The 15,881-nt window shown below is 37.5% G+C and overlaps 1 protein-coding gene across 5 annotated transcripts in view; it reads left to right on the forward strand.

The window, feature by feature from the left end:
- The window catches only part of PHF6 (PHD finger protein 6), a 30,295-nt gene extending 14,635 nt beyond the window's left edge, over positions 1-15,660 (forward strand). For 2 of the 5 annotated variants that reach the window (XM_035898632.1, XM_009643129.2), the window contains exons 6-11: positions 4,582-4,748; positions 4,928-5,071; positions 6,314-6,418; positions 7,196-7,329; positions 7,987-8,116; positions 8,411-12,565. In XM_035898632.1, the coding sequence (XP_035754525.1) occupies positions 4,582-4,748; positions 4,928-5,071; positions 6,314-6,418; positions 7,196-7,329; positions 7,987-8,116 (680 nt within the window). In that variant the 3' untranslated portion in view covers positions 8,411-12,565. Of the gene's footprint in view, positions 1-4,581; positions 4,749-4,927; positions 5,072-6,313; positions 6,419-7,195; positions 7,330-7,986; positions 8,117-8,410; positions 12,566-13,384 lie in introns of those variants that run through there. The other 3 variants (XM_035898646.1, XM_009643137.2, XM_035898638.1) reach the window with 3 other exon arrangements.
- Positions 15,661-15,881: the final 221 nt, after the last annotated feature.

The raw sequence follows: 15,881 nt of genomic DNA on the forward strand, positions 1-15,881 counted from the left end.
GGTCAAAAATAGCTTTTGGACAAGAATCATCAGTTCCTTGAGGTATCTGGTATTTTTGGAAAATACATTAGTGACAGGACCTAAGGGGTAATTTAATTTTTTTCCTCACCGCTCTTACTTTCTCCGGTTTAGATATGTTTCATGTACCTTAGTCTTTTTCTGTTTAAAAAAAAACAACACACCACAACCTGAAAATTATATTCAGCATTTTGATCATGAATTTCACATCATTTTCTGATTTGAAAACTACTATTATTTATGATCAGACTACCTGATTCCATATTTGCTTGCAAGGGTTTTAATGTTAATCTCTGTTCTTACTAATGCTTACAGATGGACTCACATTTTTCTTACTGACTACTGGGACAATAAGGTTTTCAGGGGTTTTCGACATTTCATTTCAATTTAAAATACTTATGTTGCCGCATATGGTTCATTGGGTTTCAGCCATGTTTTGAGGACATCTTACTTTAACCAGCTAAAGTACTGTTTCTTTCTCTGCTATATTCTGTTTCTCTTCTAAAAATCTGGTAAGGTTGGGTTTTTTCTTTGTAATTTTTAGAGTTTCTCTTTTATCCCAAATACACTGTAAAACTTTAAATGCATATGTATGATTTCAGATTTACATAACAATATGCCTAAGCCACTTCCACATTCTACATATTAGCTTCTTTTTGTGTACAGTCCTACTTGCAAATATATTTTGCCAGTCAGTTTTGTTTATTATCTTCCTCATACAGACTTAGCCCCCTTTGCTTCTGGCTCACTTAGTCCATTGTTTAAGGTAATGTAGGAGGTGGATATGGGGAGCAGTATTAGCCTTTATTGTCCACATCCTCTTTTTATTTGTTCTTTCACAACCTTTAAATCACTTAATTCTTTTATTACTTTGCTTTAACCTGGCTTTTGGAAAAGGGCGATTCCATTGCAAGCTGATGCAATACAGAATAGATCAGTGATACCTCAACCTCTTCTCTGCCAAGCCTTATTTTAAACAGCAAAACATCTTGATCCTTCCTTCCAGTCATGATCAAAGGAGAATTTTTAGATTTTTCTCTGAAGCTGAGTCTCCCTGTTAACAGTTTGTGTAATACAGCATTTTCCTCGTCTTCTTTTTGTGGTACTTTGTACTGCTCGTGGATTTCTAAAATGCAAATTTGGGGCTTGTTGCTGCTCATCTTCCTGCTCATCTGAATTTACAATATCGTGTTCTTAGGTGCTTTTGAAAATGTAGAATGTTTCCTCTTGATTTCTACCCCCACCCCTCCTTCTCAGACCATATTGCATATTAAGCTTGTTTTTTCAGATACAGCGTTTAGGGACTTCTGAAGAAAGCTCATAAGATACCTCTTTTGAAGACTTGAGATAAAGTTATGTTGAGAATATTGTGATGATTTTAAAAATCAATGCAGTAATGGGCTATGGGATGGGGGGCAGTTGAAGAATATCTAGGGAATCTCAGGGGATTCAGAGTATGGGTGATATCCATGATAAAACGTCATCTGGTCAGGGAGGAGTTGAACAACTTTTTGTGTTTTCCTTAGTTCAAGCTGACATGAGAAGTTGGAAACACCCAACCATCAGATGCCAGGGAAACAGGGTAAGCTGGCAGTGGGCTTGAGGGGAGGGATAGGGCACAAACCAAATTGTGTATTAAACAGTAAAGACCATCCAAGGCAGGTGTATTTTAAAGCTGGATACAATCCCTTTCTTCCTGTACTGTAACGCTAGTTCATAGTGCTGTTAAAAATTAGAGAAACTTCACTGTTTTGAGGTATCGGTCTTGTAGATAGATGTGGTAGAACAGATCCTCACGTGGTGGTGGTGTTAATCCATAGGTCCATGTCACTTGTAGTAGGAGACCTAAATCTTCAAGGAATTTCATTTTAATGAAGGTGTCATGTAGGATCTAGATTGCAATGAACTCTGAACTTTTTTAGAAGTACTGGTTTTGAGCACAGAAAAGGGGTTCTCCTTTGAGGAAAGCTGTGCAATCCTGATTTTTTTTTATCTTACACTGAAACCATCTTTTAAAAATACAGCATTTTTACTTTTCAATTCTTAAATATTCTAATAATTGTAGACTAAAAATAGCACTTAAAAATTATTCTATAAGGAGGTTGTGACATGTCTTAGAAAAAGTTGGTTTTCATAACGTGTGCTTGGTATTTAGCAATTATGATGCAGTTCCAGTTTTGAAAATGTGACTGTAGAGAGTTCGGGGTATGCTTTAATGTTATTTAGAAAATAAGGGTGGACAAAGAAGTGGAAAGCATTATGGTTGACAGCATTGATAAGGAACTTTGGAAAAAATAAGGAATGCTGGTGAATGGACTATCTTTTGCTTCATCAAATACAGTAGGGAAATCGGTGGAATGATTTTGGAAGGAATAATTCTTCTTACTGATATTATTTAAAGGGACACAAATTCAGGAGTCACATTTTTAAGACTTCTTTTCTAGAATAACCATCAATGATTTCTGTAAATGTAAAAGCAGAGACAAAGATTCACGTTTTTTTTAACACATTGGTGGCAACCTCATATGATGAGGGACAAGATAGAACTCTTTTCTTTGAAAGAGGTTTTTCAGGTTCTGATAAAATTTGCTGTATGCTGTCTGAAAGGTACAATATCTAAATTGCATAATCTTGCTTGGGGTATTTAGCAAGTAATGATAAATGAAAAATAATGTTAGATAATAAATTCTTAGAAGAAAATGTAAAATGTTTTGTTTCATTAGATAATCCATGTCATCATGTATTTTATTTTATTTTTTCAGAGTAAAATAAATGGTGCTTTTGTCATCTAATTAGAAAAGAATAGTATATATATTAAAGCACAGGAATGTTGTGGTAGATAGACTGATGTATTTTAGTAGCAAATTGGAAATATCTGTATATAGTGGAATAATCTGTCAATTTAAGCCAAAATAATTTGCAGATTTGTATTAATTTATTCTCAAATTTTTGCCTCTTTCTAACCATACAACAGAATAAAGCTTTGGGGAAATTATGTTTCAGCATAACCTGTTGTCATGCATTTGGATTAGTTTTCTGTCCTTCATTAGTAAATGTGCAAGAAGCTGTAGGGATTAGCGACAGATATGATAGACTGAGCCTAATAGGATAAGCTTGTATGCAAGGCCTCGGGCCAGTAGTTCAGTTATCTTCTAGTCCAAGTTGATGGCCATGGAATACGTTCAAGTCTTCAAACTTCTGTGCAGTTGAGTCGCTGTTAATCATGAGATAGAAATGTGGTTTGATTTTTATATAATAGACATGAAAGATGAGCTCTGGTGAAGTAGCATTTAGTCTCAAAATAAGATGTCCTGTCTGGATACTGAGACCACGATATGATGGTGATAAGTGCCATAGCAATGCTTAAATAATAATAACAATACCACAACAGTGAAGGGGCCCATTAACGTATAAAGTAGATGTTCCAAATCTTCTGATTAGGATTTCCTTCTGTTTTGGGGGCTCATGCTGATGTTTGTGGTTTGGGTTTTGAGAAGCAAGTTCTTTAGTGGTGTGCGTGCGTGTTTCTTTAAACAAGTTGGCTGAAATATCTTTGCTGTTTGAGCAGGGGTGGGTGTTGAATATTAAAAGAAAAAAAAGAAGGGTGTTCCTGTGAGCAGCTGATGATCGGAACAGTTGTTAGCGACTGAATAGAGCTGGTTATTCAATATCAGATATAACTTAACTAGATTGTATTAGAAGCAATCTTAAGTTTGCGGAATTGATCTGTAGAGCTTTGAGTAATCAAAAGGACAGTCTGCTAGAATACTGGACTACAGTTCTATGTAGCATTCAGCAGTTGAGCTGACATTTTCAAAGGAACTGATCAGGCCTCTTTGGTATGTCTGTATTAAAAATATATGTTCTTACATTCTTAACAGTCTATAGCTACTTTATTTGGGATATTGTAAGTGTGATGACTTACTGTAAACAGGTGGCTGCTTTTAGCTGTAGGTGTAAAAATATACTGTAACTAGAATGAAATTTTAGATTTCTTTTGTGGAGGCAAAATACATTTCGGTTTTAAAACTTGATGTTAATGTTATATCCAAAATGGGTGAATTTTTTTCTTAGGTCAAAAGGCATCAATTAATAAAGCAAGGACAAAGGTGTTACTTAGAAACACCGGCATAGGATCAAGTGCAATTTACATTGGAGTTATGCATCTTTAAAAAAAAAAAAAAAAAAAAAAAAAGCTTATTTCATGGTTGAAAACATTTTCTGGTTTCAGTGTAGTTTAAATGAGTCTTATTTTCAGTGGAGGTGAATATATGTATCTGAGGATACATTTTGGATCTGAAAGTACAAGTTGTAAGAAATGCTAAACCTTCATCTATTATGTTATAAAGAAGCAAAGCTGTGTGATGTGTATAAAGAAGCAAATAACGTTTTCAGGATCTGCAGTTGCATGTTTGTAATAAATGGGAAAAAGTTGCTATTTATATTTCTGATCAAAATACAAAAAATAAGGTTACGTTTTTTCTTGTCTGTGTGGGGCTTGTTTGTTTGGTTCTTGTAAAATTTTTGAGAATGTTATTTGATGATGTTTTCTAACTTCTAAAGCAGATTTAGAAGAAAGTATCAATGAACACGAGTTGGAGCCTTCACCTCCCAAAGGAAAAAGGAGAGGACGTAAGGGAAAGCCAAGAAAAACAAATTTAAAAGGGCAATCAGAAGACACTAGATCTACATCCTCACATGGCACAGATGAAATAGAAAGCAGTTCCTATGTAAGCAGTAAATATGCTAAACTTCTTAGAAGACAGAATTGCATATTTCTTCTCTGCAAATATAATTTTTATTAAAATTTGCATTTGTCTGAGCCTCCAGCTGGTGGCCACAGGCTTTTAAAATTACAACACTTATTTGTAACCCAGCAGTATATTTTAGTAAAATGTTTTTCTTTCAGAGAGACAGGTCTCCCCACAGAAGCAGCCCCAGTGATACAAAACCTAAATGTGGATTCTGTCATGCAGGTGAAGAAGAAAATGAAGCTAGAGGAAAGCTTCATATATTTAATGCCAAAAAGGCTGCAGCACACTATAAGTGCATGGTGAGTAACAGTGTGGCTGTTAACCAGTCTGTTATGTGAATTTTGCCTGAATTGTTATTTTAGATTTTAATACAGTACCCTCACATGTAATTATGCATGAGTATTGTCTGTGTGCTGATGATCTCTTTAAGCGCTGAAGTGTTGCAAAGTGAGCAATTCATTTATTTTCACTGCGGGCAATATGTGTAAAAGTTGGCTACGTGCTAAGAGATGGAATTAGCTCAGGGAGACTCTTTAGCTTATTAAAAATGCTCCCTTAGCGTCTAAACGCATACACAATATTTTAAAAGGAAAACAGGAAACAGTTTTGAATAAAAGAATCCACTCCAAAAATAAAATACCTTTACTCCACAGGCATTCAGACAAAACTCGGGAAGATTCCATGAACTTCATTAATTTTCTGACCAGTGGATTCAGGCTGTGTGACTCAAGGAGAGTGGGACATGGAAGTTCTAGAAAACCCTTGTCTTTAGATGATGACATTCATAGAACTGTCAGCCTGAAAGGAATCTGCTAATTTCCATGAACATGAGCAGATAGTGCTTTCATATAACTCATTCTATGAATGAGGTAGGCCTTTGAGTAACAAACCTCAGTGGTTCCTGTTGTGCCTCAAAATGAATAAATAATCCAGGCAATCTGTGGAGTATTAATTGAGTGTCTTCCCATATCTAGCCTCACTAAACAGAGAGCTGGTGTGTGCCAGCAGCCTTGAGTCTTAGTGTTCTTCACTGCTTTGCGTACCTGAGCTTCAGTTTCAAGACAGTTTAAACTGAATATACCTGGATGATGATAGTAGGGATGGTATTTATGTGCTCCGCTGTCATCCCTCAGGGCTTTTCAGGTATGTTGACATCAGCTGTGCTGTGAAACTAATTATATATATATGTCACAGGGAAGGAAATGGTATATTCCGAAAAAGCTCAGTGGTGTAATTGATAATATTGCCCATTTATTACTTTGTGTTTTTGTCATGTCATTATTTCTTGTCTACTCCTTTGTCTTTTAAAATACATTTCTCCAAGGCAACAAATGTAATTGAAGCAGTCAGGTGGGTATCAGAAGGAATACTCATCATGCTAATTACTCAGTTAGCATGGCGGTTTTTTCCTAGTTTGTTGGTAAAGCACATGCTGTCTGAGATCACGGAAGGCGATGTTCAATACTGAGTTATTCCTGCACTTAAAAAAATTTCTAATCCTGTTCGTGACCTGAAATAATTTTGACTTGCTTGTTTTACAGTTGTTCTCTTCTGGCACTGTCCAGCTAACAACAACTTCAAGGGCAGAGTTTGGTGACTTTGATATCAAAACTGTACTTCAAGAAATCAAGAGAGGAAAAAGAATGGTATGTGTCTGCAGAATGTGATGAATGTGCTACTGATTCTACTAAGCTCTGCCTTTTTCCTTTTGTGAAACAATCTTTTCCATCTGTTTCAAAGAAAACTGAAATGTATTGTTACTTTTGGGACAGGTAGGCAGATAGGGATCACCTTAAAAATTAGCAGTGTTTGGGCATGTGGTATTTAGGATTCTTCATGACAATTTACATAATGAATTATTATTAGTCTTCCTATAACTGAGAGAGTAACAGCTTTAGATCCTATGTTACTTAGAGACTATGTTCTTGCAGTAATGTGTTTCCAGCTGTTTTGTGTTTTAATATGAAAATGTATTACGGCCTCAGAGATGAGCATGTTGGTAAAATGCCACATAGTATTTTATTAAAATTCAGGATGTTTTTAAAGTGGTAAGAAATTGGCAGGGGGGGGGGGAACTCCTAACAGTATTGTTCCTTGAAAAAAAATCATGTAAGATTTTTCATGTATTAACAGAAAAACTTCAGTGGCAATAAAATGATCTTGGAAATGCAGTAATACATGCAATCATGTAGCAATTTTCAATGCAATAGACAGGTAAATCCTAGTGTTCATATTTTCATAGGTTGGTATTATATAGTTTCTGTTTTACAATATCTTCGATTAACTTTTCATTGGAAGGATGATCTGCCAGAAAAATTACTCTGTTCCAAAATGGTAGGCATAAATATGAGGAACATGAAATTGAATACTAAGAGGCAAAAGAAGGAAAGGCTGAATCCCATTCTCTTCTCTCCCCTGCGCAGAAATGCACACTTTGCAGCCAGCCTGGTGCTACTATTGGGTGTGAAATTAAAGCCTGCATAAAAACATACCATTACCACTGTGGAGTAGAAGACAAAGCTAAATACATTGAGAATATGTCACGAGGAATTTATAAGTAAGGACCTATGTAATTCTTGAATCTATAATGAAAGTGAAGATATTTCATGGCACTTTTTCTGCTTAACTTGGCTAGTCAAGTATGTTATTAAAAAGAGAGAGCATTATTTCATTTTAAACGGTATTTTTAAGTAATTGTTGACTTCGCAAAATATTTCAGTTACTCTGCCAACTTAAAATTTCTGTAGTAGTGTTGTAATATGAGAAATGAAAAAATCAGTTGACTTATATTTTCCTCTTTGATTAATCTGTAATTTATACTGAGGAAACCCTGGCTAACTTATGTCAGGATTCCTCCATGTTGATATGTTTTGTAGTTTATTTTTGTTGTTTTGGACCCCATAACTTCCCATGCTTGCTTGCTGAACTGCCGGTGTTAGTGACTTGGCTGCAGTTGAGTCGCTGGTGTGGCTGTGCCCACAAGAGGGCATTCTCTGAGCAGTGTAGTAGTGGCTCTCGAAAATTAGAATTGATCAAAGTTTTGTTGGCTCCTCTTCAACCTTGTTTTCTTTCTCAGTTTAACGCATGCTTGACTGAGCCATGAATGAGTTAAGAGTTAGCAATTGACTTGTAGCACATCTCAAAACTGAGAGGGAAGTGTGGGTTTGATAGCTATTTTCAGTAAAAGTCCTCACTGTTTCTTTTATTGTGCTAGACTCTATTGTAAAAACCATAGTGGAAATGATGAAAGAGATGAAGAGGATGAAGAAAGAGAAAGCAAAAGCCGTGGCAAATCAGGCACTGACCATAATGACATTCCTCAGCAGCAGCTCAATGGAAACTAGGTATGGAAGTTACTCCTGACAGATCTGTTACCGAGACTGAAATGCAATATAAGTTTAATGTAGTTTATTGCAGTGAAGTACTTAAATATAGTGTATGCAGATAAGTACTTTTTATTGGCATACTGTAGAAAAAATGGGGAGGATTTGTTGGTTTTTAAATCCAGCTGACTTTGTAACAGTATAAGAAGGGAGGCCCTCATTTCTATCGCTAAATATAGATGTAATGTCAGAGCTGCTAAATGCTTTTCTGTATGATTTTTAAATTTACTATTGTTTTCATCATTTTTTAAACAGGTTCAAGGGACAGAGTTATAGAACTGGGAATGGCTAAGACATCATAACTACTAATTATTTTAAATTGTTTTCTAAAATCAGAAAAGGGTTAGTAACTTTTTACTACCCAGCTCTGTTAGAAATTTCATTGAACTGCCTGAAACGTTCATGTGTGTGAGCCTTCAGTAAGTGGCAGAGTTTTACATGTCAATATTATGTAGTTTGTAGTCTGCAGTGTCTGGAAAAAATGAAACACTATATAAATGATATGTAATATGTACAGTGTCAAAAGTTAAGGCAGACATTGAAATGAAGTAAGATCTATATTTCTGGACTGAATAAAAACCTTAAGATTTGGAATGTGTAAGTTGTTTAGTGGATTCATGCAATGAGGGAAGGTCTTAGCTAGTTTAATTAACAACATGGACGAGTTCGTGGTGGCAGCAAGCTGGTACTTTGTGAATTTTGCATTTTCTTCATACACAAGTTACGGAGGCTATACATGGGAAAGCCGCTCTCTGTTTTTGCTTGCAAAGCACACAGCAGAAAAGGACTCAGTGTACACCGAAGCACGCTTGAACATTTCAGGTTGTTCCTGTTGTGATTGCTCATTCCGCCCAGCATTGTTTGTGGGAGATTAACTTGAGCAGCTGTTGGTTCTGAGCTGTGAGCTTTAGAACTCATGCCAAAGGGCTGTAGTTCATTTTTTCCCCAAGGACCCACCTCTTTCTGTGTCCCTGATTTACAAAGAACACTTCACTAAGTGTGATTAAAACCTTACTATACAAATGTTTGGACTCTGCAGCCCAATCTCTTTTACTTCAGAGAGTTACAACTCTTAACTCACTATGGAATTTAGCCACCATATCTGACGTCCATACCTCAAGTGTTCTGTGTTGTGTGGAACACTTCATGTTTTGTCCGGAATATGCATAAAGGTCCCATATTCTGTAAGAAGAATGAGGAAACAACCTTTCTTTGCTAGATTGGTATTTATTTTTTAATCTTATGACCACTATATGAGAAACTTTGCTTATCATCCTTACTGTTTTAGCGATTATTTTTTCTCTTTCTGTCAAGTCAACAATCACATCATGGAATTCTACTTGCTAGAGTTTGATGTTCCTTTAGGGAATAATCAGATCTAGGCTATACCAAACCTAACAGATCAGTCCTCTGACCGTGTTCGAAACACCTTGTCATTTCTCATGGCTACTACCTTCTTCAATTGGTCTGTTAAAGCACATTCTCAGACTTACTTAAATAAAACCAAAAAGCTGAATCTAGTCCACATGCTTGTCTGTTGCTATCGCATCACCTTATTGTTTGTTTAGGGTTTTGACTTGTTTCACTCTGAACTCCCAACAAAACTTCTGGATTTGAAGGAAGGAAACAAGCAAAATACACTGATTAGACTATAAACTGCTACAGTTCTTCTGTGATTGGTATTGCAAAAACAGTTCATTTGTAACATGGGTTTCTGTAGCATTTTTTACTTGTATTTTTAAAAGATTTAACGTGTGTCATTTGTCTTCTTATGCATTCCCTTAATGTCTTGAGGGACTCAATTACTGTATATTGGAGTTTCTAACATTTTACCTGTTAGAATTCAATCAATTCTGTTTGCTTTCCTGGAGAATAATGCCATTTTGGAAGAAAATATTGCTGTGTACAGAAAATACTCAGTTACTGCTCTAAACATGATGCCATTGATCATTTTTATTTTGTATTTGTAACTTTCAAAATTAAAAGCGTGACTTGAATTGCAATGACAGATCGATTATTGAAATTGTCTATCAAGGTGTTTTGTTTCTCCTGGAATATGAACATTTTTCAGCCACTCAGAACAGTTTTAGAATGCAAAATAACATCCTTCAATGTTTAAATTACTTCTAGATTTGTGCCTCTGCCATGGCCCTCCCATGGAAAAAAGGCACTTTGTTTGCAGCTACTGTATTTTAACTAAGGTTGCATGGGGTAGATCTGCCAGCATACTGATTGTATTTGAGACTGAGCTCTAATTCATAGCGTGTCAGTTGCTTAATATAATATTCAGTCCACTAATTCATCTGCTATGAAATAAATTACCCCATTCCATGCCTTGAAGAACGAGAACAGCACTTTACCTTCAGGTAGCAGAAAAGGAAGTGGCTGGTTTACCTGTTACCTCTTTGTGCTGAGATGGCCTGACTAAACTGTCATTAATTCCGAATTCATGGAGACAAAGTCAAAAGCAAAAATCTTTTTCTTACGAGCCTCAAATTTGTCATAACTGACTTCAACTCATGTATGCTGGGTAAAAGTGCCTTACAATGTAAAAATTGTATTTATATGTTCCCAAGTAGCATCACCTGCTGGGGAGTAATTCTGTTGTGGTGTTAATATTTAGAAGAACTGTACCTCAGCAGTGTATTTACTGTACATCTCTTACGTCCTTAATTGTAGTTTTAAAAAGCATGACAATGTATGATAGTATACAACATTTACATCATTTTTTAAAGACAAAATACTGCCATTACTGTCTTTTTACGTGTATTTTAGCTTGGAATTTCAGACAGTCTTGTCTGAAATTTTTTTTTTTTTTTTTTTTGTAAAAAGCAATGTAATCTTTGCAAGCATATATTGAAGATTATTCTGGAGCATCTACTGCCTTCCCAGAAATGTTAGAAGTAATGAAAGTGCTCTCTAGGTGAAATAGGTATGTTCAAATTAGCTAGTTAAATTAATGCAGTCTATCTGTTACTGAGATTTTTTTGTTTTAATAGGCACCTTCTGCTTTCATCTCACAATCAGAGAACTCATGAATTTAACAAAACTTGTCTTATGAAACTGGTTTCACTTTATTTAATTTTTTTTTTGGCCTTTGGGCATTTCTTTTGCTCACAAGAGTAGCGTGTGCTGTTTAAGACGCCTGGAACCCTCTGAGAAAGGGAGGCTTCTCCCCAACTCACTGTATCTCTGTATTAACAGATCTCCCCAACTCACTGTATCTCTATATTAACAGATCTGCGATTGTGCTATACCAAGAAAGGACTGTACCAAGGAAGGACAGGCATCAGAAGGATATTGTTCAAATAACTTGAGGATACAGCTGGTGTAATGCCAGAGTCTCAAGGCGTGATCAAACACTGTAGCAGTAAGCTGTGCTATCACTCCATTTCAAGGAAGGGTGAAAGGCCGGTTCAATATCAGCCCCAGTGCAGCTAGCTAGGATGAGGTAGGTTAGGCAATCAAACGATCTGCTCATTCAGCAGGTGTTGATCCACAGGAGGTTCTGTGATAAGGCTCTAGTAGGAGTTATGCCTATGCTCCACAAAGTCTGATCTTCAGGTACAGAGAGCTGTGCTGATCTACAGTGGTGTGATTATACTGAATCTGGCCCTCAAATGTAATATAAAGGAAGAGATCTTGCTTCTTACTGCTGCCTGTATGAAAAATAACTTCATGCTAAACCAGAGTGAAAGATGAAGAGGTGATTATCTGTTTGAAACATCAGACTTATCTGGCAGGTGATAATCAGTGCATTCCAAAAATATTAATATGCTGAATCAGATTGACAAGAAAATTAATCCTCATTAGATGAAATTAATCTTAAGAGAACTGAAAGTACATTACAGCAAATAGTAACTCTTCTTCCATGTCACCAGAAACAGATTCCACTGTACTAGTGATGGAGGTTAAAAAACTGAACACGGCTCTTGATTTATATACTTGTTGAAGCAGTTTCTATATATGCATATATATGCACATCCATTAGTCAGCAGTGACATCTCAACCCTTAAAGAATCCTGGAGAACTGTTGCTTGTCAAAAAGCACTCAGGTTAGACTAACATTTGCAGCTTTTGCTCTAGCATACATTTACATTAGGTGTAAAGACAAGGAATGTATGAAAGAGGGTAAATGCATTCCTATCTACAATGTTATGTATATTTTGTTCCTGTTATATTGGCTTTACTTCCAAAGTTGTAGTTTGCAGTATTAGTTTCTTTTTATTGGTATCCTTGCATATATATATTCAATAAATGAGTTATGAATTTCACGGTTGCATATCTGTCCTTTTTCTGAAAGTATAACTTCCAAAACTGTTGTTTTAATGCATAAATGCAGTATTTCTCATCGAGGTTACAGGCCCATGAAAATGTTACCAGGAGAGAAGTGAGAATGCGTGCTTACAGTATGCCACTAACCCAGTGGTAACTCTGCATATTTGTGTGTTCTTCTTAACTTTGTGCAATGGGTAAGCTGCTTTGCATTTACCACTAGTTAAAAACGTGAGGTGACTGACTCACTGAAGGTTCACATTCTCACCTTTCAAGAACTTTTATTTTTCTCTTTCTCAAGAGCAAATTAATTTAGACTAAGATGCTAAGGGAATGCAGAACTGTAATATAGTTAGGCTGCAGAAGAGCACCTACATCCAGGATGCATTTTAGAACCATATAAATGTAGTGTAAGAGACTGACAAAATGAAAAGATCACTTGGAAAATGCTGGATTTGTTGAAATACGTAATTGCCTAGAGTGAGACAGCCGTACCTTTCAGTGTTCTTAAAGTATCAAGAAATGTGGTGGGAAAAATCCATAGGAGGAAGGGTACTGTTGGCCTATTGATAAAGATTTTATTTTCTAAAAACAATCGTGTGCTCTTCTGCTATCACCTTAAATAAGGAGTTGCTTTAATGAGCATAGTAGGTATTTAGTGTGACCTGAGAACAATCATATCCCCAGTCAGCACAGGCTTGGGTGTCAGGAAAAAATTGTCATGTACCATCTGCAAAGAGGAGTTGCCAAATGATCAGGTCTTGCTGATGAAGTTTAATTACTGATACCTTGATTCCACATCCATCTGTGCAAAGGTTTCCTGAAGAGGTTAATTTAAGACTTTTATTATCGAAACTGATGTTGGGAGTAGTTTCACCACACGGCTTTTGATGCCATGGAAATAATTATTGGATGCATGTGTATTTGCTGAATGGTTTTTGTGTTTTAATTCAGTCAGCTGGGATCTTTGAAGGAAGTGCAGGATATTGTTGAGGAACATTCTCTGTTTCGTGGATGTGACTTCTCACTGGAACAGCTGGTCACTGAAGTCTTGGAACAATGGAGGAGGGGACCCACAGATGCAGGAGTGAAAGGCTTTCATTGTCCTTGTGTTGTGTGATGTTGGGGCAGAGTAGCAAATACTTCATGGGCTCTCAACATCCTCACATACACAAGCTCTACTAGCTCTACTTACTCTGCCCTACGTAAGAGGTTGCAGCAGAAGCCCAAGAGTGGTTATCCACGTGCCCAGGTCAGATACCAACATGATGAATGACTTCAAAGCATTAGAGACAAAGGGGGATGCTGTTAACTCTGAAGGCTCAGCTTGTCTCTCTGCTTCCACCCATCTGTGGAGAACTCGGGGTCAATAGTTTAAACTGGAAAATTAATGGAAAGGGGAAACTATTGGTGAGCTTCTAAAAGAAAGAAAGATCCAATTGTGTCAAGCTCATGTTGCTCCTACACCAAGGCAACAAGCTGCTTGGACGGAGGAGAAGCAGTGGGCACAGCTTTACTTTTAAGTGACTCTAATGACTTTACGTAAGAAAGTAAAGTACGGGAATGTGGTCTGACACCAATTTAAAAGTGAGGTTACAAAACCTTTTTGGAAAACCTACTCAGAGTAATGAATAATCATTCACAGTAAGACTGCAAGGATGTATTGAGTGGGATTCTCTACAGTTCTGCTCTGATTTGATGTTGCTTGGTATTTTCATTAGTAATTTAGATGGCACATGCTGATTAACTTGTAGGGAGCACCAGACTTGAGCTAACTACTGACCAAGTGGAAGACAATTACAGTTCCAAATGAACCTGATAAATTCAAAAGAGTTAGAATGTGATCCAGTAAATCCAGCAACAGATTTGACAACTGTGTACTTGTACTTCAGCAGAAGCAACGATCAGCTGAGCAAATACGGGACGGGACAGGACAGGCTGCTAGGGTAACAGTTGTACAGAAGATTTCTCTTGGGCTTACAGCCAGTCACCAGCTGAACATGATTCAACAGCATCCTGTTCCTGAAAAAAAAATAAATGTTGTTGTGGAATGTATGAACAGGAATGCAGTCGGTAAGATACATGATGTGGTCCTTCTTCCTCACGTGGTAGTAGAAAGCCTTTTTTGGAACATGGTATCCAGCCATAGGCACTGCACTTCGTGGAAAATGTGGGGCGGCTGGAGAACCAGAGAAAAGCAATGAGAGGGATGACAGGATGGAAGACGGGGGTTGTTTCAAGGTGATGGGAGAGACATGTTTTCAAATCTGTAAGAGGTAGCTGCAAAGAAGAAGGAGATACTTGCCCTCACCACCACAGGTAGGAGAAGAAAAATAGATGGTGTTGCAGGAGGAGACATTTGGCTTAGACATCAGGATGGGCAGTCGGCCTTGACAGCAGGAGGAGTTAAGCTCTGGAATACCTTCCCTGGGCAGGTTGTGGTCTGTGGAATTTCACATTGTAAAGGAAAAGTTAGCTGTGCCGGGGATAAGGCTAATCAAAGTGCCTCCCAGCTTGCATTTCTTACATTGCCCTCTTATATCACGCTAAGGCCTTCTGCAAGGGACTCGGAGAACTGTTCTGCAGCAACACCCTGCACTGGCAGCGCTCCTGGGCCTGACCTCAAGGCTCACAGCCATGCATTTCCTTTTTCATCTTTTCTTTTAAAATAGCGCTTGTGGTAATAATAACATCTGTGGGGAGACTGGCGTGCTCTTGTGGAGCGGCCCACGTCTGCATAGTTAGTACGAACTTTCCAACACCACCCAGCATAAGGCACTCGCACTTAAAATTTTTGGGAGTACTTCAGTGCTCCCAACTTTTTGAGTGAACGTGTCCCACACCTTGAATGTACCTTTCTGTTGTGTAAGAACAAGCAAAGGCGCAGCAGTCCTTTCGACGAACGTACGGGTGGGATTAGAGCACACAGCTCCTTGATGCTTCTTAATGGCGTGCGTACGTGCACTGGGATGATACAGAGTTTGGAATGACTGATCTCTTGCCCAATTATTGTGGCAGGAATCTTAAACCTTTATCTGGGGTTTTGCCAGAGATAGTCTCTTACTTTGTTTAAACCGAGTTCTCTGCTTTTATTTTTCCTAAAACAATATTCCAGCTGAGAAGAGAGCAACCAGGGCTGGTGCTGCCCTGCTTTTTATTCCCTGGTTTTTATTCCTAGGTTGCTTGGCACACGTGCCATGCCCTATTTCACATTGCTGGCCAAAAAAAAATCCGTATTCCAGTGCAAAGAACCAAGCTCCTGCCTGCCAGTGGAGGGCATTACGGAGGCTTGGGGCAGGGGGAGGAAGAAACTCGCTCCCTAACCACGTACTAAAAATAGGCTGATGCTGCGCAAACAGCTTTGCTGTGAACTTCCTTCTGGCACGCAGCCATGCAGCTGCCTTACAGTTTAAAGCCTAGATACCTCTCCAAAACAAGAAGTGACTGAAGT

Source organism: Egretta garzetta, unplaced genomic scaffold (assembly GCF_000687185.1).
Source record: "Egretta garzetta isolate BGI_Z169 unplaced genomic scaffold, ASM68718v1 scaffold220, whole genome shotgun sequence".
Taxonomy (NCBI): Eukaryota; Metazoa; Chordata; class Aves; order Pelecaniformes; family Ardeidae; genus Egretta; species Egretta garzetta.